The sequence below is a fragment of the Panthera tigris genome, chromosome E2 (genome assembly GCF_018350195.1).
Source record: "Panthera tigris isolate Pti1 chromosome E2, P.tigris_Pti1_mat1.1, whole genome shotgun sequence".
Lineage (NCBI taxonomy): Eukaryota > Metazoa > Chordata > Mammalia > Carnivora > Felidae > Panthera > Panthera tigris.
Genome location: NC_056674.1, coordinates 14,341,334 through 14,365,496, shown reverse-complemented (window position 1 = coordinate 14,365,496; position 24,163 = coordinate 14,341,334). Strand labels below are relative to the sequence as shown.

The 24,163-nt window shown below is 53.3% G+C and overlaps 2 protein-coding genes across 12 annotated transcripts in view; one reads left to right on the top strand and one right to left on the bottom strand.

Moving 5' to 3' along the window:
- The window catches only part of CE2H19orf47 (chromosome E2 C19orf47 homolog), a 22,077-nt gene extending 16,543 nt beyond the window's left edge, over positions 1 to 5,534 (bottom strand). For 4 of the 8 annotated variants that reach the window (XM_042970096.1, XM_042970097.1, XM_042970093.1 and 1 more), the window contains exons 1-3: positions 5,446 to 5,534; positions 3,720 to 3,826; positions 1,095 to 1,146 (exon numbers count right to left, since the gene is read on the bottom strand). In XM_042970096.1, the coding sequence (XP_042826030.1) occupies positions 1,095 to 1,113 (19 nt within the window). In that variant the 5' untranslated portion in view covers positions 1,114 to 1,146; positions 3,720 to 3,826; positions 5,446 to 5,534. Of the gene's footprint in view, positions 1 to 1,094; positions 1,147 to 3,719; positions 3,827 to 5,177; positions 5,265 to 5,445 lie in introns of those variants that run through there. The other 4 variants (XM_042970094.1, XM_042970098.1, XM_042970099.1 and 1 more) reach the window with 4 other exon arrangements.
- Positions 5,463 to 24,163, top strand: PLD3 (phospholipase D family member 3). 4 transcript variants are annotated; one of them, XM_007087226.3, is made up of 12 exons: positions 5,463 to 5,573; positions 16,271 to 16,363; positions 16,459 to 16,533; positions 16,622 to 16,764; positions 17,261 to 17,444; positions 18,800 to 18,920; positions 18,998 to 19,125; positions 20,238 to 20,438; positions 22,168 to 22,307; positions 22,792 to 22,957; positions 23,481 to 23,580; positions 23,665 to 24,163. In XM_007087226.3, the coding sequence occupies exons 2-12, from the start codon at positions 16,337 to 16,339 to the stop codon at positions 23,850 to 23,852; spliced, it is 1,473 nt and encodes a 490-aa protein (XP_007087288.2). In that variant the 5' UTR covers positions 5,463 to 5,573; positions 16,271 to 16,336; the 3' UTR covers positions 23,853 to 24,163. The 4 variants fall into 4 exon arrangements, with proteins under 4 accessions (XP_007087288.2, XP_042826022.1, XP_007087287.2 ...); XM_042970088.1 differs by lacking the exon at positions 5,463 to 5,573 and adding an exon at positions 15,354 to 15,371; XM_007087225.3 differs by lacking the exon at positions 5,463 to 5,573 and adding an exon at positions 15,625 to 15,710.

Sequence of the window (24,163 nt, the reverse complement as noted above, 5' to 3'; positions counted from 1 at the left end):
GCCGCCACTCACACAGTAAATACCACACAGCAGTGCAGAGGAGAGAACCACAGCTACACACGGCAACAGAGGGGATGCTCAGATGTTGTGTGGTACAGAAGAAGCCACACACAAGAGAACACAAGGCATGATTTCGTTCCCCCAAGTTCAAAACCAAAGTCTAAAGAATAGGAATATTCTCATTGGTGGTACGACTATAAAAGGCAGGGAGAAATGATCACAAAGATGAGATAATGGTTGATTCCATCTGGAGGAGTGAGGGGGTTGTGACTGGGGTGGGCTCTGGGGAGGCTGGCAACATTGTATTTCTTGGCCTGGATGGTTCCTTTTTAAAACCTTTGTATTGAACTAGAACATACCCACATACAAGAGTACACATAGGTTGATAATTTTCACAAACCAACACACACCAGCACCCAGATCCAGAAAGAAAACATTTCCAACATCCCAGAAGCCACGCCCACCCCCCCACCCCCCCCACCAACTCCCTATGTAGTGGCGTCTCGAGGGCAACCACCACCTTCTAACGGTACAGATTGGTTTGGGCTGTTTCTGTGCTTTACGTAAATGGAATCGCGAAGGATGTATTCCAATGTTCGCTTCTTAATTGCTCTTCCGACGTTTTATGTACTTTTCTAAATGTACAAATCTCAAAAAATTGCAAAGCTGCCAGCTGACCTCAGTGCTTGGGCAATCCCAAAATACGGGCTTAAAGAGAATACAGAGACACAGCTCATGAGAATAATAACGGCTAACATTTGTCAAGAACCATGCCCAAGATCTGATGTGCAACAAGCTCTCTACTCCTTACAACATCCTAGGATGTAAGGAACTGTTAGTATCTCCATTTTATAGGTGAGAAAACCCAGGCGCTGCTGGACTTCATGACACAAGTTCTTTAAGGCTAGACCATGCTGTCTGGAGGCCAACACACAGAGCGGAGAGGCCCTGGCCCCGCCTCCACGTTCCTCAGGGTACAGCTGTTCCTGCCAGTGACCTGGCCCTCCCTCCCCCACCTCGTCTCCCCTCACCAAGGTCATACCTCAAAAAGGACAGTGGGGAGAGGGAGCCCAGAGAGAAGACCACAGACTCACCCATAGTCACTGAGACCATTGTCTCCCTGGCCCTGGTGCTGCTCCCGGGAGCCTGGAAGACAGAACGAGGGGAAAAGGGCCCATGAGTCGCCACAGGCTGTGAGTGTACGTACGTCCCTCCCTTGCTGCCTGTCGGTCTGCCTGCCAGAGAAGCGTTCCTGGGCTGGGGGCTCACAGCCCAGGAATAGCCTGGAACAGCTGGCAGGAAGTCAGCCTGGGACAGAGCTGCCACCACAACTATCACTGCTGCCTGGGACAAGGCCCAGGGACGGCAAATGTCCGCAGCTCTGTTCCCACACACCTCAAAAGTTTCTGGCTGGAATGAGCAAGGAAAAGAAAGAAAAAGAAAACAAAAGACACCCCCGCTCAAGACTTTAACCATAAATGCCCACTAGTCAGCCATTCCCAAACTGCTTCCTGACAACCTACTCTGCGTGTGGCACTATTCTAGGAGCTAAGGATACGGAGGGGAACAAAAACACAGAGTGTGGCATCTAGGTGGAGACTGGGGAGAGGGGAAGACAGAGAAGTAAACAGGCAGAACAGATAAGGATACGGTGAGTCAGAAAGCCTTCGGTGTCATGGAGAAAACCTGGAGGACCAGGAAGGGAGGGGCTGCAACTCTAAACAGGGTGAACAGGGGAGACCGTTCTACAGTGACACTCAGAGACCCGAAGAAGGTGGAGGAGCGAGCCACGTGGTTTTGTAGAGGAAGAGTGTTCCGGGAAAAGGGACAGCAAGTCCAGTGCCCCGAGGCAGGAGCCCATCTGGCATGTGAGGGGGACCGCACGCACGGAGCCGTTGAGACTGCGCTGCAGTGAGTGAGCGGAGGGGAGGAGAGGAGGGGGAGCTGAGCGCAGACAGGTGGCCCACCGCCTCACGAGGGGCCTCGGAGGAGAAATGGGAAACCAGTGTCCACTTAGGTAAGACTGCAGGTCCCCGGAAGCTGTTAAAGACATACCAGCACCAACGGAGGAGACCTTCCCCTGAACATTAAGAGCAGGGCTGAAAGGAAACTAAAGGGAAAAACTTCCTTGCCTGATGGGTCCACATTATCGGTCTCCAGGACCACTCGTCCCACGCTGCCCGGGCCCAAACCTCCCACTCAGCCCTCCTGTCCTTCTCCAGCCCTGCCCTCTCCTCCAGCCCCTCTGCCCTCTTCTACCCACCTCAGCCCCCGATTCTGATCCTTCTCCCTCACCCCTTCTCGGCGTCCTCCACAATCTGCCCCTCCCTGTCCCCATTTTGACGGTACAGGAGAGACAGTAGAAGAGTAAGGGCCCTGGAACCAGACTGCAGGGTTCAAATCTGGCTCGACCACATGCTAGCTGTGTGGTCTTAGCAGGTTACTTCACTAGTCAACCTGGCGTCTTCATCTGTAAATAGGGACAGGGACGGTCCAGATGGTACTACCCTCGAAGGGCTGCTGTAAGACCAGGCGAGTTTCTATGCACGGGGCACCTGAGGCAGTGCCTGCGCATTCCAACTCGTCTAGAAGCAGTGGCTGTTCTTATCTCCCAGGGATCCCGCCTTAGCCTGTCCTCTAACACCCAAGGGCTTTGCCTGCCCCCCTGGTTTTCCCACAGCAGGTCACCTGGGCCCAGAATGCTTTCTTATCCTGTCCTCCTGGCAAGCTCTCCTTCACTCTGCTGGCCTGGCCACCTGCTTTGTGAAGCTCTCCTGAAGTCACCAGATGTGAGACTCTCTCCTCTACCTCCAGCGAGGGTTCATCCTGACCACCTCTGGCTTTGGTTGCATGTCTTATTGATGAACGTGACCACAGACATCACTCTGCCCCGTACTTGACTCCTAAGATCTACTTTCCCCTCTGGATTTTGCCACTGGCCAAAGACCGCACAACCAGCATCTCTCAAAGAGCAGGGCATGGCGAGGGTTCGATATGTCAGACAGGAAAACAAATCTCACGTACTGAGCACTGACTATGCACCAGGACCGGAGCCAGGCATCGTGTCGACACCTCACAACCTCCTCATGACTGAGCACTATTATTAGCCCCATCTTAATCGATGAAAAAAAACCGACTCGTCGAGGTATAGTCATTTACCAAATGCCACATCTAGCAAGTGACTTTACTGGGATTTGAAAACAAGTTCTCCCGGATTCCAGGGCCCATTCAGTAGCTCTTGTTGAATGTTTCCTCGGCAGGCACTGAATATACACAGTTCAGTGTCTCCCCACAACCACCTGGGGAACAAAGTTAAAATGATCCCCATGTTTGTTTGTTTGAACGTTTTTTTTATTTTTGAGAGAGAGAGAGAGAGCGCGCACAAGCAATGGAGGGGCAGAGAGGGGGAGAGAGAATCCCAAGCAGGCTCCATACCATCAGCGCAGAGCCCGATGCGGGGCTCGAACCCATGAACCATGAGATCATGACCTGAGCTGAAATCTGGAATCGGACGCTTACCCCACTGAGCCACCCAGGCGCCCCTAAAATGATCCCTACGTTACAAACGAGAGTGGCAGGTCCGGGATCACACAGCAAGTTAACTATAAGCCAGGACTTGAACCCAAGTCAGTCCAATGACTATGATTTAACACTGGTTGAGCGATTACTACAAGCCAGGCACTGTGCTCAGTCTTGGCAAGGTTCCAGTTAATGCTTACCAGAAGCCTTTGAGTACTGGTATCCTCTCCCTACAGCTGCAGAGGTCACCCTGCTGGACTCAATTGCCTCTCTCCTTCATTAAAAGCCCATCTCCAGCGCTGACTTTCTGAACAGTGAAAATTGGAATGTTAATAATAATAGAAAATGACAATTCCCCAAACTCAAGAAATTACCATGTATCAGATTCCCTTGCTAAGCCCTTTTTTAAAAGGCTTGGACCTAAATCCTTTTACCACTTCTGAACGCTGACCCTGGGGCAAGTGGCTGAACCTTTCTGGATCTCACTTCCCCTCAACTCTAAAACAAGAAGGATAGGAGTATCTATTCTTACAGTGGTTAGAAGGATGAAGCAAGTTCATAAACACCAAGTGCTTACAACAATGCTTGGCAGGAGATAAGTGCTATGTACATACGCATTACATAAATGCACCTTCGGTGAGCTAGAGAAAAGGTAGGACAGTCACTGACTTTTGTCAGTCCCGTGCCAAATGCAAGTGAAGAACAGAGTATAACTTGATAGGGTCCGTGGCATTGTGGAATCGCAAAGCACAGGTTATTTCAATCTCTTTCAGCTTCTGTCTACAATTTAATAGACTATACTACTTCCGTTGCATTTTAGGTTAAGTTTTCCTTCTTTTCACAGCCAGCAATGCTGGTTTTCCATTAGTACAGCAATGCAAAATGTCCATCTCAAGTGAACTGACTGGAGGAAAATGCATTAGTGGTTTTAAAAAAAAAAGAAAAACTTAAATCTAGGAGATCCGGCAAAATTGGTCAAATAGGAAGTGGCAGGACGTCGATTTGCCCAATTCCAGATTCCAGTTTTTCCTATTGCTGTCTCTGGGCTTCCTCCAACCCTTTACTCCGTTGCAAGACCCAGCTACACCGGTAACTCTCAGAATCATTATTATCATAGTCCCAATACATGGAACTCTTACTCAATACTGTACGAAGCCCTGTGTTAAGGGATTCACATGCACATTTCATTAGCATCCTCACAACGACTCTATGATATTGGTACTATTAGCCCTCATTCTGCAAATAAGGAAAATGAGGTTCAGAGAGGTTAAGGCACAGGCTCACTGCCACAAAGCTGAGCTGGGACTTGACCCGAAATCTGCCGGCCTCCAATTTCATGCCCCCACACCCAGATCTTCCATGCCAAGCGCAAACATTTTCATCAGTACATTACTAACAAAAGTATAGTACGAAGTGTGCAGTGTGCTAAGCGCTGAACTAGGGTCTCCAACATGCACGAGCTGAGCTCTCACTCCAACCCAGAGGGAGGATGCTATGCCAGATTCTGGCCCCCATTCTACAGAGGAGGAAACTGAGGTTCAGAGAAAGAAGTCGTTTGTCCGGGCCGCACAGCGACGCCGAGAATGACTCCAGAACCAGAACGCCATCCATCCCTTCCGCATCCGGCCCAGTCCCACCACCCATGGCCCGCGCCTCACCTGACCCTCCTTGCCCGCGCCCACTCGCGCCGCCCGCCCTCCCTCCCCGGCGGCGCCAACTGTCAGACCCTCCTCCCTCGGCCCGGCTGCCCGCCCCGGAAGCACCGCCCCCATCGCCGGAAGCCGGACCGCCCGCCCGCGGCCGCTCTAGCCCACCGGGCCGCCACCAGCGAGAGTGTGGCCGCAACCGTCACGTGACCTCCCACGGTCTCCCAGGCGCTTCGCTCCGCCCCGCTCTAGCGAGGAGCGCAGCCAATGAGAAACGCACATGCCTAGCCCCCGCTAGCCCGCAGTCTTGCCGGAGTGCGCCTGTGCGAGGCGGGGGTGGTCGGGCGGGGCTCCAGCCGGCAAGGTGCGTGCGGGGCTGGGTCCCGGAGTGGGAGACGCGGAGTGCAGGTACTGTGCGATCTGGGGGCGCGGCGCCTCTGTTATCCTTTTCATGTTGTCCTTCCCGCCGTAATTCATTTCTTCCCTTTTGTCATCCAGTGCCCCTTTATGTAGCCATTCCTCCCCTTTGTGTCGCGCCCCGGTTAAATCGTCACCACCCCGCTTCTGTCGGCGTCACCCTCCTTATGTCGCTGTCAGCCGCCTTAATTCGCTTTCGTTCTAAGTCCCTATTGCCACCCTACGTTGCAGTCTTCCACCTTTAAGTCACCATTGCTTTCCGTCACCTGCTCTCTTCTTTTGTTGCTATTTTTCTTTTATGAAGTCCTCACTGAAGTCGTCATCATACCCCCATGTCACCTTCACACGCCTCCTGTCACCATCTCCTTAAATCGCAGTCACCCTTCCCTTGTGTCATTTTCACTCCATTCCTCCCATGTCACCTTTGCTTCCTAACAGTCACCGTCCATGCCTCATGCTTCTAGTTTTCCCGATAAGGAGCCACTCTGCCTTCCAGTTGTTTCTCTTGCCTCCGTGTTGCCGTCATTTCTCCGTGTCACCTCTCACATACTCACCACCGTATGGGCTAGAGTCCCATCCTGGCGTGTGCCAGAATCCCAGCTCCACCGCTAAACCCTGGGTAACCTTGACCACCTGATCACACCTTTGCAGTCTCAGCTTCCTCATCTGTAAAACGCACACAAGGACACCTACGTCAAGGACGATTATGAGGATTCTGCAAATTTATTCTTGTGATATGCTCATCCTGATGTGGAGATTTGGACTAATAATGTTATTAACCATGTCACCCTCACCCTCATGCGGTCCCCTTCATCACCTCTTCATTGTCACCTCCCCCCCTCCCCTCAGGTGCCCTCATCATTCCCATGGTGTCGGTACACTCCCTGTGTCATGCATGATACCCTCTGCCATGGCAACCACCCACGCCACCCCACGTCACAGTCTCCATGTTCTCATCTCTGCCACGTCACCACACCTGAGGGGGTGGCCCATCGGCCATCACAAACCTTGCTTGGGTAAATACTTAATCCCTATTTCTACCTTGTTGGATTGAGTGATCTGCCACCCCCAAAACGAGAGCATTGAGCCAACGCTGTAGTGGGAATCCAGGAGTAGTATGGGGTGGGGGAGACTAGCTAGCTTAGGCCCAGGTTCCCTTGACTTTTAGAATCGGGGGTACAGAGAGATGAGGCAGGTCCCAGCACACCTCAGTCCAACCTCAGCAACCCTGAATGCCTAGGTAGAGAGGTAAGTATCTTATTCACTCGACTTGCCTTGGGGAGGCAGTGTGAGACAGTGGTTAGCAATGTGTGCCTGGGGGCTGGAACCCTGGTTCCAGTCTTGGTTCTAGCACTTAGTACTTAAAAAGTTGCATGGCTTTGAGCAGGTGGCTTAACATCCCTGTGCCTCAGTTGCTGCATCTGCAATATGGGGATAAAAACACAAGGTATTCATTCAACAAATATTTTTCAAGCATGTTCTACATGCCCAATACTGTGCTAGGCATGGTGGGACACATCAGTGAACAAAACAGACAAGAGATCCCTGCACCCATGAAGTTTCTATTCTAGCAAGGGTCAAAGACAAGCAGACAGGTAAGTGGATTCTATGATGTGTTAGAAGGAGGGGGAAGAAAAAAGAAGAGGGATGGGAATGCATGGTAAGGGTTATACTTTCAAATAAGGTGGTCAGGAAAGGTCTTCTGAGATGGTATATTTGAACAAAGACATGAAGGAGGGGAGAGAGTGACGAGGCTCTACGGAGAAGAGCGTTGTAGGCAGAGAAAACAGCACATGCAAAGGGCCTGAGGTGGGGACACACGTAGAATACTTAAGGAATAGCAAAGAGGCCAGTGAGGGAGGAGAGGGGTGGGGATGAAGCCAGAGGAGTGAGGCGGCAGATCATCTGGATGTCATGGGCCGTGGACAAGACTTTGGCTTTACTCTGAGTGAGACGGGAGCCATGGGAGGATTTGGAGAAGAGAGACTCAGTCTGATGTGACACGATGTGACATGAAACGGCAGCAGCAGCAGCTCCAGAACTTCGACCAAGGATGGATCGGCCAGAGCAGCCTGGCCAGAAGGAGCACCAGAGCTGTCTGCTTAAAGCTGCACTCACATATCCTTTATATTTGGAGAAAGCTTCCGACGTCCCCCTCAAAGACGGGGAGGGAGAGGAGATGTTGCTAGAGTGTCTGCGAAGCCAGTGCCACCTCTTGGTTCACGTGCTGCTGGGGGTGGTGGGGAGGGGTGGCGGACAGCCACGGATCTACAGATGATGAACAACAGGAGAGGCAGCTGTCTACACCTGGGGCCCCAAGGCAGCTCAGGGTCAAATCCTGGCTCCACTGTTTCTTGGCTGTGTCCTTTTGCGCCAATGACTTAACCTCTCTGGGTCTTTAGTTTCCTCATCCGTCACATGGGGCTGAGGAAAGGGCTAATTTGGTGAGAAACTGAATACGTAAAGTGCTTCCAGCAGCGCTCGGTTCAGTAACAAGGGGCCCTGCCCTCTCACCCCACTTCCTGCCCTCCCTCCGGGTGGCAAGGAAAAAAGACATTCTGCCAGTATGTTACATTCATGAATCGGTTTCCGACATCGTGGTATCCTGGAACAGAACTGAGCCCCGGGTTCAAACTCCATACCGACAGACTTGACATTGTACAACCCGAGCAGAGTTTTCCCTGAACCCTACTGCCTCATCTGAAATGGGGAGAACAGTGCCTTGCCCCCAGATGTGCGGTGGTGTTATTTTTGAACTGAGACATCAACCACTTTCTCTCTCTCTCTTTTTTTTTTTTTTAATATTTATTTTGAGAGAGAGAACGAGCAGGGGAAGGGCAGAGAGAGAATCCCAAGCAGGCTCCAAGCCACCAGCGCACAGCCCAATGTGGGGCTCGATCTCACGAACAGTGAGCCGAAATCAAGAGTTGGACACTTAACCGACTGAATCACCCAGGCGCCCCTAACACTTAGTGGTTTTTTTTCTTTTTAAGTAAGCGCTCCGCCCAACGCGGGGCTTGAACTCATGACCCTGAGATCAAGGGTCGAATGCTCTACCGAATGAGCCAGGCGCCCCCATCCACCATTTTCAATTGTGAGGCTATTATGTCCCTCCCCTACTTGTTTTTCTCCAAGGCACATACTATATGCTTCATGCGTCTATCTATTGTCTCACTCCCCAAAAAGAATGTCATCTTTACTAGGATTTTTTTTTTTCTGTGTTGTGCTATCTTTCCAGTTTCTACACAGGCCTTATCAGTGAGTAGTCACTGAACACTAGTTGAATGACTAGATGAATGAACTGATACCTACTGTCCCTGTGCTGGGTGGTAATGGGCACACTGCAGCAACTGAGACAGCCCAGCGCTGCCCTCATGGGTTTCATAGTCCAGTGGGAGAAACAAACCCATCACCAGGCCGTGACAGCACAGAGCGGTCGGGGCTGGGGCTGGGGAAACAGAAAGGTCATGTGGGATGGAGAAGCCCAGGGACTATTGGAACCCAAAGTGGGGGGTGGTTCTGGACCAGCCCGGGAGTCAGGGAGGACTTCCTAGGGGAGGTGGCACATGAGCTGATAGGAATGAGCAACAGGAAGAGGAGAGAAAGGTGTGCTGGGCAGGAGGAGCAGCTGTGGGAGTGTTTGGTGGTAAAAGTGTGGTTTCAGTTCAGGGAACTGAAAGATATTAAATATGGATGGGACATAAATGAGACAGTAAACCAAAGAGGTTATTAAGGGGAGATCATTCGGGGCTCTGGGAAGCACAGTGAGGAGCTGAGACTTTGTCCTAAGGATACCAAGGGGTGGGGCGGGGGGGGGCATAGGTTTTTGAGCGGGAAAGGAACAATTTTCCATTCAGATGGAGGGGGACTAAAAGGGTTGGATAGAGATTGGGAACCAAGGGAGGTGGCGGGAGTGGGGATCCCAGTGGGAGTGGGATCCCTCAATCCCAGAGGGCAGGTCGAGGCTGTGGAGGGGAGAAAAAGGGTGTGTGCGGGAGAGACCTTCAGGATGCCATGTGGACAAGCTGTGGAGGGTCCAGGACGATGCCCAGGACTCCAGGGGAGTCAGGGCGGTGGGGGGGAGGGGTGCTTTCTGAAAGAAGTGACACGTAGGCTGAGACCCGTAGGATGAATAGGATAGCTGTCCTTGAAATGGGGACCCAGAAGAGCAGCAGGTTTGGGAGAGATGCTAAGGACAGTTGAGGACATGGTGGGCGTGAGGGGCTTGGGGACCCCTGGAGAGAAACATCTAGGAGGCCAGGGAGCTTCCAAAGCTGAAATTCAGGGATGAAGTGAGAGCTGGAGACAGCTTTGGGCCCTAGAGGACATGGTAAGAAGTTTGCCCTTGGCCCTGAGGGCGGTGGGGAGCCACAGAACGGTTTTGAGCAGGGATGAGACAACTTAGATTTTTGAGTTCCAACTCAGAAATATTCACCAATCATGATGTATTTTGTTGTTTTTTACCCATTTGTTTTTCAGACCAAGCATCTTCTCTCCCTAGGAAGGGCACCTTCTAAAGGTCCTTTGAAATAAAGGTTCTACTGCTCAAAACAAAACAAAACAAAGTTTACAAAAGCAGTGCTCTGTTCCGTTTTCTGTAGACTTGACCTCAGGCGATTGTTCAGTCCGAAGGGGTCTGCACAATCAAGTGAAAATCAGCTCCTTCAAACACAAGAACGTTTCTGTTTTGAACCATATGGAAGGCCCATAGGTTTGTAAATGTTTCCTGTGGTGTAGTCTGGTGCTTCAGCAGCCAACTGGCCCTGCACCCTCCTTTGCCCTCTCAGGTGGCTTGAATCAAACTTAAACTGACCTTGAATTTTACTCTCAGGCTGAAAGGCTGTAATCTGCACCCACCCATCTGCTCTGGGTTTAGAGCACAAGCTGGTTATCATTGTGTATAAAAAAAAAAAAATGTCACTGGGTCTAGAGAGACCCCTGTGAACGTCTTTTTTCAAAGGTTTCCATTCTACCCCATTTCTTCTGTTCCCAACAAACATTTATTGAGTGGTTGTGATGTGCTGGGCACAGACTTAGCTTTTTAAGGGACACACAAGTCTATCTGTGCTAAAAGTGTGTACAGAGTAGTAGGGGATACACGGATGTCACCAAGAAGCTTGTTTGGGGGATTTGCTGTGCTGCCTGTCTCCCATGGATGGGTGCATTGACAAATGTGAGGTTGGTATATTTGTTTCCCCATTGGTCTGAGGAGGAAAGTAAAGCTCCAAGAAGGGAGCCTTGGTTCCCAGGAATACATGGCTAAGCTCTGAACCCAGGGCGGTAGGACTCTGAGACCCACCCCTTAAACCATTCAGAGTTTGCCAAGCCTCCACCCCCTAGATGAGTATGAGATGATCCCCTACCCTTTTTTGTTTTTTTTTTTTTTTAAGTTTACTTATTTATTTTGAGAGTGCATGCACACATGCGTGCAAGCTGGGGAGGGGCAGAGAGAGGGGACAGAGGATCCAAAGCAGACTCTGCATTGACAGCACAGAGCCCGATGCAGAGCTCAGACTCACAAACCATGAGATCGTGACCTGAGCCGAAGTCAGACGTTCGACCGACTGAGCCACCCATGAGTTGTGCCCCATGAGACGATCCCCATTCTATAGATGGGCCAGCAAGGCTCAGAGAGGTAAAGCCCCATGCCTGAGGTCACTCAGTAAGAGTGACAAGTGGGATCTGAACCCTAGACTCTGCAACGTAAAGCACTGGTATGGAGGAGGGATCAAATCTCCTGCCCCCACCCAAGGGAGGGGTGTTCAGGGAGCTGTGACCTAGCACGTGTCTCCGAAACCCAGTGGGTTTTGCTTCCTCCTTTTCTGTGGGCTGTAGTGTCACACTCCAAGGCAGGCAGGGCACAAGCCAAGGGACCAGGGATATCCTCTGGGCTGGGAGGGGCACCCTTGCAGACAGAGGTACATCCCATGACCAAGGAAGCAGAGCATAAGGATCAACTTGGGCACTGCCCAGGGACCCCGTAGGGGTTCTAGGTTACTGGCCACAGGAACTGAGCCAAGCTGAGGAAAATGCCCAGCACCTGCCAGCCTAGCTCTGTCAGTCTAGCTGTCTGCTCCCACCTTTGATCTCACCCTGCCCTGCGCCCCCCTCCTCCCAGGGATCAGGATAGGGATGCTGGATACTTAATCCAGCTAAAGCTTTTTTTTTTTTTTTTTTTTTTTTTTTTGGAGACTGTGATATGGAGGAAAGGGCACCCCAGCTAGGAGCTTGAGCCTCATAATTTAATTTCCACACAAGTCCTATGCATTTAAAAAATTAAATGGTCACTAAAGCCCTACAATGAAAAGCATCTTGTCTTGGGGGTGGCAGGGGGAAAATGGTGCCTTTTTTCTTTTTCTTTTCTTTTCTTTTTTTTTTTTTTGGTCAGGAGCCTTGACACAATCACATTTATTGAGAACCTCTCACGTGTCCATTGTATACACTTGAGAGGTATTAATCCCTTTAGTTCAAAGGAGTCCCTTCTCAAATTGTGTATGTTCAGAACACACACACGCAGTGTATGTATTCATTCATTCATTCGTTCATTTCATTTCTTTCTGGCCTTTTCCCAAGTTGACCTTCCCCAGATCAGCTATTGGGGCACTATCCGTGGCAGTTGTTTGGGCCCAAACCCCTGGCTGTACCACACACACACACACACACACACACACACACACACACACACACACACGTCTGTTCCCCACACAGCCAGAGGGAGCCTGCAAACACATGAATGAGTTTCCTGTGGCTGCTATCACACATTACCACAAATTGAGCGGCTTAAGACAACCAAAATGTATTCTCACCATTCTGGAGGCCAGACATCCAAACTCAAGGTGTTGACGGGGCCAACACCCCCCTTGAAGCTCTAGGGGAGATTCTCGTGACTCTAGGCATACCTGGGTTTGTGGGCATATCTCAGCAATCTCGGCATCCCTGGTCACGTGGTCTTCTCTGTCTCTTCTCTTCCTGTCTCTTAAAGACACTTGTCATTGGATTTAGGGCCCACCCATATAATCCAGGATGATGTCATCTCAACATCCTTAATGACCTCTGCAAAGACCCTTTTTCCAACTAAGGTCACATTCACAAGTCCTGGAGATTATGGCCATATTGGACATATCTTTTGAGGCCAGCAGTCAACCAACTACAACACCCTAGGCAGATCATGTCTGTTCTCTGCTCAGAGCCTACCCATGGCCCCGACCTCACCACAGTCCAGGCAGCCCTGCACAATCTGGCCCTGTCACCCCTCTGACTGTTCTCTCCTCCTCACAGCCCACCCCACTACAGACACACTGGCCTTCTTGTTCTTCCCAGTACACATCAAGCACACTCCTGCCTCTGGGCCTTTGCACTGGCTATTCCCTCTGCTTGACACACTCTCTAAGAAGTCCATGTAGCTCCTTCCCTCCCCTCCTTGAAGTTTTTTCCAGGTATCCCCTTCTCAGTGAGGCTTTTCCTGACAATCCCAACTCCTCCCCCCCAACCCCGTCCCACTTCCCTGATTCTCTGTGGCATGTATTACCTTCTAACATAATTTACTTATTTTTGTATCTGTCTTCCCTGGTGTCTGTTTTGTTCACAGTGGTATTTCCAGTGCCTCAAACAATAGCTGGTACATAGATACTCAGTAAGTATGTGTAAAATTAACGAACAGCCTTATGAAAAGTAGGTACTATTGTCACCATGCCCATCTTACAGATGGGAAAACTAAGGCACAGATTCATTGTCACTTCTCAAGGTCAAACAGTCACATGAGCACTGAGGATCATATTCAAGTCAGGCATCTGGCTCTGGAATCCACAGTATTAACTGCCTTACAGTCTAACCTACCTCTCCATTTGATTGATTGATTGATTGATTTATTTATTTATTTATTTATAGAGAGTGAGCAAGCACAAATGTGAGCAGGGGAGGAGCAGAGGCAGAGGGAGCAGAGCCCAACTCGGGACTCTATCTCACAACCCTGAGATCATGACGAACCAAAATCAAGAATCAGACTCTAAATCAACCGACCCAGCCACCTGAGCACCCTACTAGTTTTTTGGTTGCTTTTTTTTTTTTTTTTTTTTCTAAACACCTTAAGTGTATTTTTTAAGTTTATTTTGAGACAGAGAGGGAGACAGAATCCAAGCAGGCTCCACCTCATGAATGCAGCACTCAATCTCATGAACCATGAGATCATGACCTGGGCCACAATCGAGAATTGGCCACTTAACCAACAGAGCCACCCAGTTGCTCCTTAGGTGTATTTTGATAAAAATATAGCAGAAATTAAAAGTAAACCCTTTGTTTCAGACCTGTAATCACCATACAAGTTGAAAGCCAAAATGTCACTAATAATCTGAATGAAGTGCATGCTAGTTTCTACCTACTTTTGGTGTATTAATGGCCATTCCAATTCTCGGCCTCATTGTGCCCAATCCCATGCCTCGCACCTCCGTGCCCAACCTCTCCCCCAGTTTTGTTTTTGTTCACTTTATTTTCCCTAATTTTACATCGCTTGCGGTTCCAACCCCATATTTTGTTGTTGTTGTTTTAGAGTTATCTACATCCAAAGTGGGGCTCAAACCCACAGTCCCGAGACTAAGAGTCACAGGCTCTACTGGCTGAGCCAGCCAGGCGCCCCTCAACCCCATGTTCTTCAATGAAACCTTTCTCACCAAGGCTTTTGCAAATAAATAAAAGGCAAATGTTTCCTGCCCCAAGCCTCCCCTCGCCCACCTGGCAACCCTGCGGTCAGCCACCTCTAAGATTGTTTTCTGCTGCTTCTGGTGACCTCTGAAGTTCCAAATAACCTTGGTCTGTTACCATTTCTTGCTGGATCCATTTGGCCCATCCCCATTTGTCTCCCTGCAATGAGAGGAGGGGATCTAGCTGTGCTCAGCCCTTGCCAATCTGGGATCTGACGTGGGTGAAGGGGTTTCCAAATTATCCTTTCACGTGTAGGCTGGATCTTCCGGTAACGCGGAAGGGCGGCGGGGGGGGGGGGGGGGGGGGTACCTAGCTCCCTTTTGCAATTTTCTTCTTTCCTTCTTTTTTAAAATCTCAGTAATGCGTGCCGTGGGACGCAACACCTGTGTTGGCTTTACAATTATTAATCTGCACAGAGATTTTTTTTCCTCTACTTTTCTGTAAGTCGCTTATATTGCACAATTTTTAAAAAGAAAATAGGCGTACAATAAAAAGCAATCCTCCCCCACCCCAGATGCCACTCGAGGCAACCCCTTCTGACGTTGTCGCATCTCTCAGTGATCATCCTTTTCTGCATTCATCTGTTGATTTCTTGCGAGGACGGAGGGGAGGGCGTCCTACCCCTGTTGTATTGGGAAAGGTGGGCGGGGAGGGGTTCTTCAGTTCTTTTCGTCAGCGGTGGTCTTAAATCCTGCTTGGGAAAAAGGAGATGGGAAGTGGGAAATCTTGCTTAATCTTCCAGCCGGAGCCTGGATTTCCGAAACAAAATTTTAAAAATCCCTATCAAAATATCAGTTGGCTTTTTTTAAAGAAATTAAATAGTTATCCAAACAGACGCCAACAGAAAACCCACAGTCTACTTCCACCACCCCGCTCATCCCCCCCCTTCCCAACACCATAGCTTGAGTTGTGTCTTCTGATTTTATTCGCTACCTCTGGAAATCATATTATTCAACCTTGATCGCTCCACTTTATTTTATAAGGCTTTTAAATTTTTTTGAGTATAATTGACATTTTATACGGGTTTTTTTTTTAACAATTTTATTTATTTTTGACTAGGTAATACATGCCCATGGTACAAAAATTCACAAGGTTTGTAGACAAGATGCGGGGTTTTTCTCTTTACCTGTACCCTCCCTACCCCACCCCGGGGCTCTGGGGGAGATGGGTGGCAAAGCCCATCCCCCAGCCATGTACTCTCCGCACCCCGGCCAGCTTGGCGGGACCGTATCTGGGGGACCGGAGCCCCCCTTCTCCCTGCGGTGAGCCGGGGCGGCCTGCGCACTGCGCAGACTCCCCGCTGCAGTGGGCGGAGCCCCGTCTGGCTCCGCCCCCCTTCCTCCCGCCCCTGCTTAGCCTGTTGGGGCAGAAGCTGGGGCCCCGCGGAGGTAGCAGCTGCCGCCTGCGGAGTGAGACCGAGTCCCCTCCGGGGTAAGGTGGCGGAGGATGGCTCGGGGGATGGGCTGGGGGCTGGCGGTGAGGCCCCGATGGTTCCGGGCTCCCGGCTTGAGCTTTCTGGTGGGTACCTGATGGTGATGGCAGAGGAGCCACCTGGAAAATGCTCCCTGGGTGGTCTTCGGGCTGCGAGAAGCCAGGCAAAGATTTGGGGCTTCACTGACCCCATCCGGAGTGGTCTTCTTGGGAATGTCTATATTAGAGCTCAGAGAAGGGAAGATGCTAATAGGGAGCGTAATAATGAGGAGCAGGATGGGCGCTAAGGGGGAGGGGGCAGGGTGGGCGCTAAGGGGGACAGTGTAGGCACCACGGAATGATGGGAAGAAAGCAAGGCGTTAGACTTTGAGGGATTTCGAAAACCCTGCTGACCAGCGGTCAGCTTCCTCCTTTTGGGGTGGCGGGCCCCATGCCAGTGATCCCGTGCTTACAGACAAGGAGACCCAATGGATCCCGTGAGCCCGACACTACTCTGCTTTCCGTGATGTTCCCCCAAAGCCCGGAAACCCCACCACAGTGCCAGCTTTTGTTCCCCACAGTTTGGAGACCCTGACACACCCACTTGCCCCGCCTGGGCTCCACATATCCCCTGGCTGCCTGGCAAGATGAAGCCTAAACTGATGTACCAGGAGGTAGGTGGATCTGGGGCCCCGTGGGTTGGGGCTGGGTGCAGTGGAGGGCCCCTGCCAAGCTGCCCTGTCACCCCCCTACCATACCCATTCCCCAGCTAAAGGTGCCTGCTGAGGAGCCCGCCAATGAGCTGCCCATGAATGAGATTGAGGCTTGGAAGGCTGCGGAGAAGGTAGGAGCCCGCCACCACCCTCACCCTGTCTCAGGTGTGGGCTGGGCTGGTAGCCTTGGGCTGGCTGATGGCCTCCTCTTCCCCACAGAAAGCTCGTTGGGTCCTGCTGGTCCTCATCCTGGCGGTCGTGGGCTTCGGAGCCCTGATGACTCAGCTGTTTCTATGGGAATACGGCGACTTGCATCTCTTCGGGCCCAACCAGCGCCCAGCCCCCTGCTACGACCCCTGCGAGTAAGTTGAGGCGGGGGAGGGGTCTCGGGCAGTGGGGGGAAAGAGCCCCGCCAGGACCGGGACGCTTACACATTGAGCAGGGACTGCCCTGAGCCACAGCGGGTGCCTGGGACAGGGGGAGGTGATCTGATCGCAGATTCCCAAATGCACCGTCACAGGGCCTTCCCTCCATCCCCAACCCCTCCCCCCAACACTGTTCCCATGACAGCCACAGCATCATTTTCTGTCCGTGTTTGTGAGCAAACCAGCACACACACACACACACACACACACACACACACACACGGCATCTTCCGACACATGTGTGGACAGACACACACACAAATAGCCGCATGCACAACCTGCCTTCCACTCGTCTAGACGAACAAATGCACAGACGCACAGAATCGTGAGTACAGGCACACACAAATATCCTCCGTGGACGGACAGGGGAGCACTCATGTTCCAGCCAGTTGTCTCTGGCCCCCTGTGGCTGATACCACCCCCCACCCCCCAGAGCAGTGCTGGTGGAGAGCATTCCAGAGGGCTTGGACTTCCCCAATGCCTCCACGAGCAACCCGTCCACCAGCCAGGCCTGGCTGGGCCTGCTCGCCGGTGCCCACAGCAGTCTGGACATCGCCTCTTTCTACTGGACTCTCACCAACAATGACACCCACACTCAGGAGCCCTCTGCCCAGCAGGTACCTGGCAACATGGGCCCTGGCTGGCACCAGGGGTGGTGGGAGCCATTGGGGGGAGGTGGGGGAGAGTGAAGGGGGTTCCCCTGCAGCCCAGGAGACAGATGGGCACGTCTCACACAGTGGGTTGGACACAGGTGATTGAAAGCAACTGTCTTCACATGGCGCTCTGGACTGGGGGCGTTTGTCACGGTCATCTGGAGGCCTCTGAAGGTCAGGGTGTGGGTCTGATTACCAGGGATTAGGCTGACAGATGTTGCTCGCCCAGACCCTGTCACACAATGAAATGGAAGAGTAGGTAACAGCCCAGCCTCAAGCCAGCCTGCCGCCTCCCAGCCACGTGACCTTGGGCAGGTCACCGCCGCTCTCAGGCCTCAGCTTCCACATCTATAGAATGGGGCCAATAGCTAACACTTGCCGGTTACAAAAATAAATCCATGCAGATTCCAGCACGGTCTCTGACAACCATCGGCCCCCCCATCAGCGTTTGCTTTATATCCTTGTCAAGGTCTACAGACACACTTAAAAAACATAAAACCTCAGGATGTGAAAAGGACCAGCCTAGGCGGGTAACCCCTTCCTTGAAAGACACACTGACTTGGTCCCTTCTTGTTTTCCTCCCCCTGCTGCCTCTTTTTGTCAGAAGTGGGCTTAACATTTATTAAAATTGCGGGGCTCCTCAAGCACTGCCTGAAAACATAATCACAGAAGTTAAAAATGATTGGAGTGCTCCCTCCCCGCCGGCTCCCCCTGGAGTGGTTCAAAGCACAGACATAGGAGGCAGGTGACCTGGGTTCAGATCCCACTTCACCACTGAGTTCTCCGATGCCAGCTTTCTCCTCCGCACCTCCGGGATTTTACTCAGACCTGCCTCATCAGTGAGAGCAGTGAGGAGTCTGTGAGTTCAGATGTGAAGGGGCTTAGGGTGGGGCCCGGCTCACAGTAGGAACCAGGGAATCCTTGGCTGTCGTTCTTACAGTTATTGGCACCATCGGGCCTCACCCTATACCTTCCTGGATCCCCAGCCCGTGCCTTGCCCCCAACATCTGAGAGGGTGCATGGAGGCCCCTGTGGTGCCAAGCTTTGATGCTTCCAAGGCAAGATCTTGGGGAAGTCCCTGGAAGGACAGGACTGGCAGGGAGGCCCTGGTGTGGCCCAGAGCACCAGTAATTAACCAGATGAAAGGTTTTCATAGCTTAGCCTGTAAAGCCATCTCTCCGTGTCCCGGCTAATGGAAAGCCTGTTCAGTCCTGATCACAAATTGAAATGCAAAATCAAGACGGCCTTTTTTGGGGGGTGCCGCATGGGGTGGGAGAGCTGGCGGGCCCAGCCTCTCAGAGGCTCTCCCCTCCCTACAGGGTGAGGAGGTCCTCCGGCAGCTACAGGCCCTGGCGCCTCAAGGCGTGAAGGTCCGCATCGCCGTGAGCAAGCCCAACGGGCCCCAGCCGCAGGCCGACCTACAGACCCTGCTGCAAAGTGGTGAGCCAAGGGGCAGCCGTGGGGGGTGCCGGGCCGGGGGCCTTCCGAGCCGGCTCCCGACAGCCTGTCTGTCCCAGGTGCCCAGGTCCGCATGGTGGATATGCAGAAGCTGACCCATGGCGTCCTGCACACCAAGTTCTGGGTGGTGGACCAGACCCACTTCTACATCGGCAGCGCCAACATGGACTGGCGCTCCCTGACCCAGGTCTGCCTGCACCCTACCCGCCCTCCCTTCCCAGCCCCTCCCCGCCCCCACAGGGCGCCTGGCCTCCAACCACACCCCTCTTCCATCCCAGCATCTTCTGTGTCCAGTCTCTGCAATGGCTTCCTTCCTACCTCCTACCAGGCCTCCCTAAATATCCCCAAATCCAGCCCAGCCCTCACTGCCTTCCCCCCTGCCCGCGGAAGCCTGGGGTTTCCTCTGATCCCCGATGACAGCTGCCAGCCCTTCTGCATTCAAGGCCCTGTCCACCGATTTGCCCTTCATTATTCATTCCCTGAGTGCCTGCTCTAAGCCCAGGCCTGTCCCGGGAGATACTGGGAACATGGTGGTAAGCGATGGACCTCTGGGAACTGTCAGTCCAGTGCAGAGGCAGGCTGGTCACCAGGCAGTGCGGCAGCCCAGAGGGTCAGGGCCAGGATGGGGGACCCAGTCCGGAGTATCAACGAAAGTCTTCCAAAGGAGGTGACAGCTAATATGATAGCTGAAAGATCTGTAAGAATTAGCGCGAGACGGGAAAGAAGGTACGGCTTAGGCAATGATCCTTTATTTCCTCAGCAAATAACTCCCAAGCCCCTAACAGCACCAGCTCTGGGGGAGATGCTGAAGATACAGCCGTGGCTGAGACATGCCTGGTGGCTGTCTTCCCAGTCCAGCGTCACTAGAGAGAGAAATGAGGGAAATCCAAGGGAACGTGAAAGCCCAGAGGAATGCCCGACACAGTCTGGGCAGTCAAGAGAGGGTTCCTGGAGGAGGAGGCTGTCAGCCAAGCCCTAAGAATGAGTAGGAGCTGGTTCTGTGGAGGGTAGAAACAAAAGCATGGGCAAAAGTTTGGGAAACCTGGCACTTCAGAATAACCAAAGGATTTTTGCCAGAACTTGACGACTTCTTAGGCTTGAGTCAAATCCACGCCCATCTTAGGACTTTAGTCCTGGTGGTGGCGGCGGGGCTGGGGACGGAGGGGCAGAAAGATGGGGAGGTTGAGAGGCAAGGGGCAGGAAGGAAGGCTGAGGGGGGTGGAAGAGGGGGCCGTGGGTGTTCGTGCCATCCGTGGGTGCCAGGCTACCACCCCCAGGCTCAGCACTGCCCTCCCACAGGTCAAGGAGCTAGGCGTGGTCATGTACAACTGCAGCTGCCTGGCTCGGGACCTGACCAAGATCTTTGAGGCCTACTGGTACCTGGGCCAGGCGGGCAGCTCCATCCCGTCAACCTGGCCCCGGCCCTATGACACGCGCTACAATCAAGAGACACCGATGGAGATCTGTCTCAACGGAACCCCTGCTCTGGCCTACCTGGCAGTGAGTCTTTGGGAAGAGGGGCCCTGTCTCAGTCTCTGTCTAACACTGCCCAGTGATGGGGAGGGGGCGTCCTGGCCACTCACTCTGGCTCACTCTGCCTGGTCTGGGGCCGGGGCCGTGTCCCAACCTCCCTAGGCCTCGGTTTTCTCTCCTGCCACCTCTAGGGAGGTACAGCTGTGTTCATGCAAGCCCCGGTGCCTCTGTGCTGTCCCAGATAGCGAGCGGCTCTTTGCGTTTAAATCGGCTAAGATTAAACATGGCCAAGAACTCAGTTCCTTGGTTGCCTTAGCCACATTTCAAGTGCTCAGTAGGCACATGCGGCAGACGGCTACCACACCGAACGGTGCAGATACATATAGAACGTTTCCATCGCTGTGGAAGGTTCTCTTGGACAGCATCCGCGGTCGCCTGTGGCAGACGCTGAGCACTGTAGACGAGGCGCTGCTGTTTTCAGCTGCTGAGACTTTCACCAGTTGGGGCGGCCAGTCCGGGTGCCTTTTGGTCCCCCTGAGCAAGTGACCTGGCCAAGCCCAGAGTTCTGGTGGAGGGCCACACAAAGGCACGGATGCAGGGACCCATGATTTACAGGGGTCCTTTGCTCCGGTGGCCTCGCCAGGAAGGTTAAGCGTTCCCCTGTTACCACGTCCCCTTCAGAGCTTGAGTTTGCTCATCTGTCACGAGGATGGAGGGAAATAGGTAAAAGGCATGGTGTGGTACGGTACATAGGCAAGGTCAGCAATGAGCAAGTCGGGGACAAGAGTGATTAGAGGTCCTTAAACCTGAGCATGCATCAGAAGCATGGCGCTGGGGCAGGGGGCGGGCGGGGAGGGTGGCTGTTAAAACCCAGACTCCTGGGCCCCATCCCAGCACCCTGGCTCAGTATGCCAGGGACAGTGAAGCCCAAGAATCTGCAATTCTTTTTTTTTCTCTTAATTTTTTTAATGTTTATTTGTTTTTGAGAGAGAGACAGACAGACAGACAGAGCATGAGCAGGCAAGGGGCAGAGAGAGAGGGAGACGCCGAATGTGAAGCAGGCTCCAGGCTCTCAGCACAGAGCCGGACACAGGGATCAAACCCACGAACCCGTGTGGTCATGACCTGAGGCAAAGTCAGACACTCAGCTGACTGAGCCACCAGGTGCCACCTCCCCCCACCCCCAGCCAAGAATTTGCAATTCTAACAAGTTCCAGGTGATGTTGTCTGTGCTGGACCAGGACCCTTATGTCAGGAACCCCTGTGTTAGAGCGTAAATTCTCTTTTTTCTTAATGTTTATTTATTTCTTTTGAGAGAGAGCTTGCACAAGCAGGGGAGGGGCAAAGAGAGAGGGAGAGAGAGAGAATCCCAAGCAGGCTGTGCTATCAGTGCAGAGCCTCATGTGGGGCTTGAACTCATGAGCTGTGAGATCATGCCCTGAGCCAAAATCAAGAGTCCAATGCTTAACCGACTGAGCCACCCAGGTGCCCCTCGCATGAATTCTGGAACCAGACAGCTTAGGTTCAAATCCTGGCTCCATTTGTCGGCTGTGTGACCTTAGGCAAATCACTTACCCTCTCTGAGCCTCAGTTTCCTCACCTATAAAACGGACGTGGTAATTATCCCAACCCTTCCCGGAGGCTGAGAATTCAGTGCAATCCACAGGACCTGGCTTGGGACAATTTGTCTGTGCCTGGGGTCCACTACGATGGCACCCTTGGCAAGGCACGTGTCTTGACTGCCCCCTCCCTGCAGAGTGCGCCCCCACCACTGTGTCCCAGTGGCCGCACCCCAGATCTGAAGGCCCTGCTCAATGTGGTGGACAGCGCCCGGAGTTTCATCTACGTTGCGGTCATGAACTACCTGCCCACCATGGAGTTCTCCCACCCACGCAGGTGCCACTGCTGCATGGATGGGGCTTGAGGCAGGCAACCACCATGAATGGAAGAGGCAGTGGGAGACAGAGTGATGAGGCCACAAAGCAGGCAGGGGACCCAGGCAAAGGGAAACCACAGGGAGAGGCAGAGGAGACAGGGATGGGGGATTTGGATACTCAAGACGGGGTGGGGCGGGGGGGACAGAGGAAAGGATGACAGTACTGGGGGTTGGGGACAGGGCGGCGGACCTGAGGCCTGGGGCAGGGGTTGTGCGGTGTAGGATTTCTCAAGTTAGGGAGCAGGGAGTATGGGCTGGAAACAGGATGAGGAGCTTGGGGGGCAGGAGTGGGAGCCAGAAACGGGATGGGGCACGTGGGATTTAAGGAGGCGGGAACAGAACTGGGAGCCAGAGACAGGGCGGTCTTGGGATTTGACGGCGCTCGGAAGCTGGAGCAGGCCTCAGGGTGAGGCCGTAGGTAAAGCTGTCCTCTGAATCCCCCAGGTTCTGGCCCGCCATTGACGACGGGCTCCGGCGGGCTGCCTATGAGCGGGGCGTCAAGGTGCGCCTGCTGGTCAGCTGCTGGGGACACTCTGAGCCATCCATGCGGGCCTTCCTGCACTCCCTGGCCGCGCTGCGTGACAACCACACCCACTCCGACATCCAGGTGGTAAGTGCCCCCCCCACCGGACCTACCCCTCGGACCTGAAGACAGCCCTCAAGGAGCTCACCTGTCACCTGACAGGGACGACCCAGATGGACAGGGCTGTGCCATGAGGGGGAGACGGCGGGTCCAGCCAGGAGGACAGGGCACAGGGAGAGGGGGCAGAGCCCAGACGGAGGAGACATGGACGGAGGCATCATGGCCAGCATTGGGGGGTCCTCCCGGGAGGCATCTGCCCCAGTGGGGGGGTGTCAAGGAGGACTTTTTGGAAAAGGGTGAGGTCTCATCTGTGGTGAGACCTAAGGGACGAACAGGAGCTGTTCTAGAAGGAATGGCAAACAAGGCAGCTGGTTCCTCCCTGGTAGCAGACACCCACTCCGCTGGGCCCCGTTCTGGCTCTCACAGTTCTGTGGGAAACAGCTGAGTCCCTAGTCCTGCAAACCTGCTTCCACTCCCCACCCCAGACCCTGGCTTGTCCCCAACCCCACCCTGCATCTCACGCTCCTTCCCGTTCTCCCCTCGCCCTCAGAAACTCTTTGTGGTCCCTGCGGACGAGGCCCAGACCCGGATCCCATACGCCCGCGTCAACCACAATAAGTACATGGTGACCGAACGCGCCACCTACATCGGTGAGTGTCCTGAGCTCCGCCAGGGGGATGCAAAGGGAGTCCGGTCACAGCCGTGGGCTCTGACTTTCTGACCCCACCCGGCAGGAACCTCCAACTGGTCTGGCAGCTACTTCACGGAGACGGCGGGCACCTCGCTGCTGGTGACACAGAATGGGCGTGGTGGCCTGAGGAGCCAGCTGGAGGCCGTTTTCCTAAGGGACTGGGACTCCCCTTACAGCCATGACCTTGACACCTCAGCTGACAGCGTGGGCAATGCCTGTCGCCTGCTGTGAGGCCGCGGTCCCGCAGACAGGCCGAGGCCTGCGAGGCCCCCACGGACCCAGATATCCCGGGTCCCGGCCCCTGTCCCCGTGCCCCCGCTTCTGTGTGTCCCGTTGTGGCTCCAATGGCTCTCCCCTGCTCTCCCACCTCTACCTCCGCCCCTGCCAGCCTGACGCTGTGGCCCCAGGACCCGGCCCAGCTGGGGGAGGGATCAGCCCCCGAAGAAATGGGGGTGCATGCTGGGCCCGGCCCCCTGGCCCACCCCCCTTTCCAGGGCAAAGAGGGCTCAAGGTTGTAAGAAGAAGTAAATAACTTGTCTGTA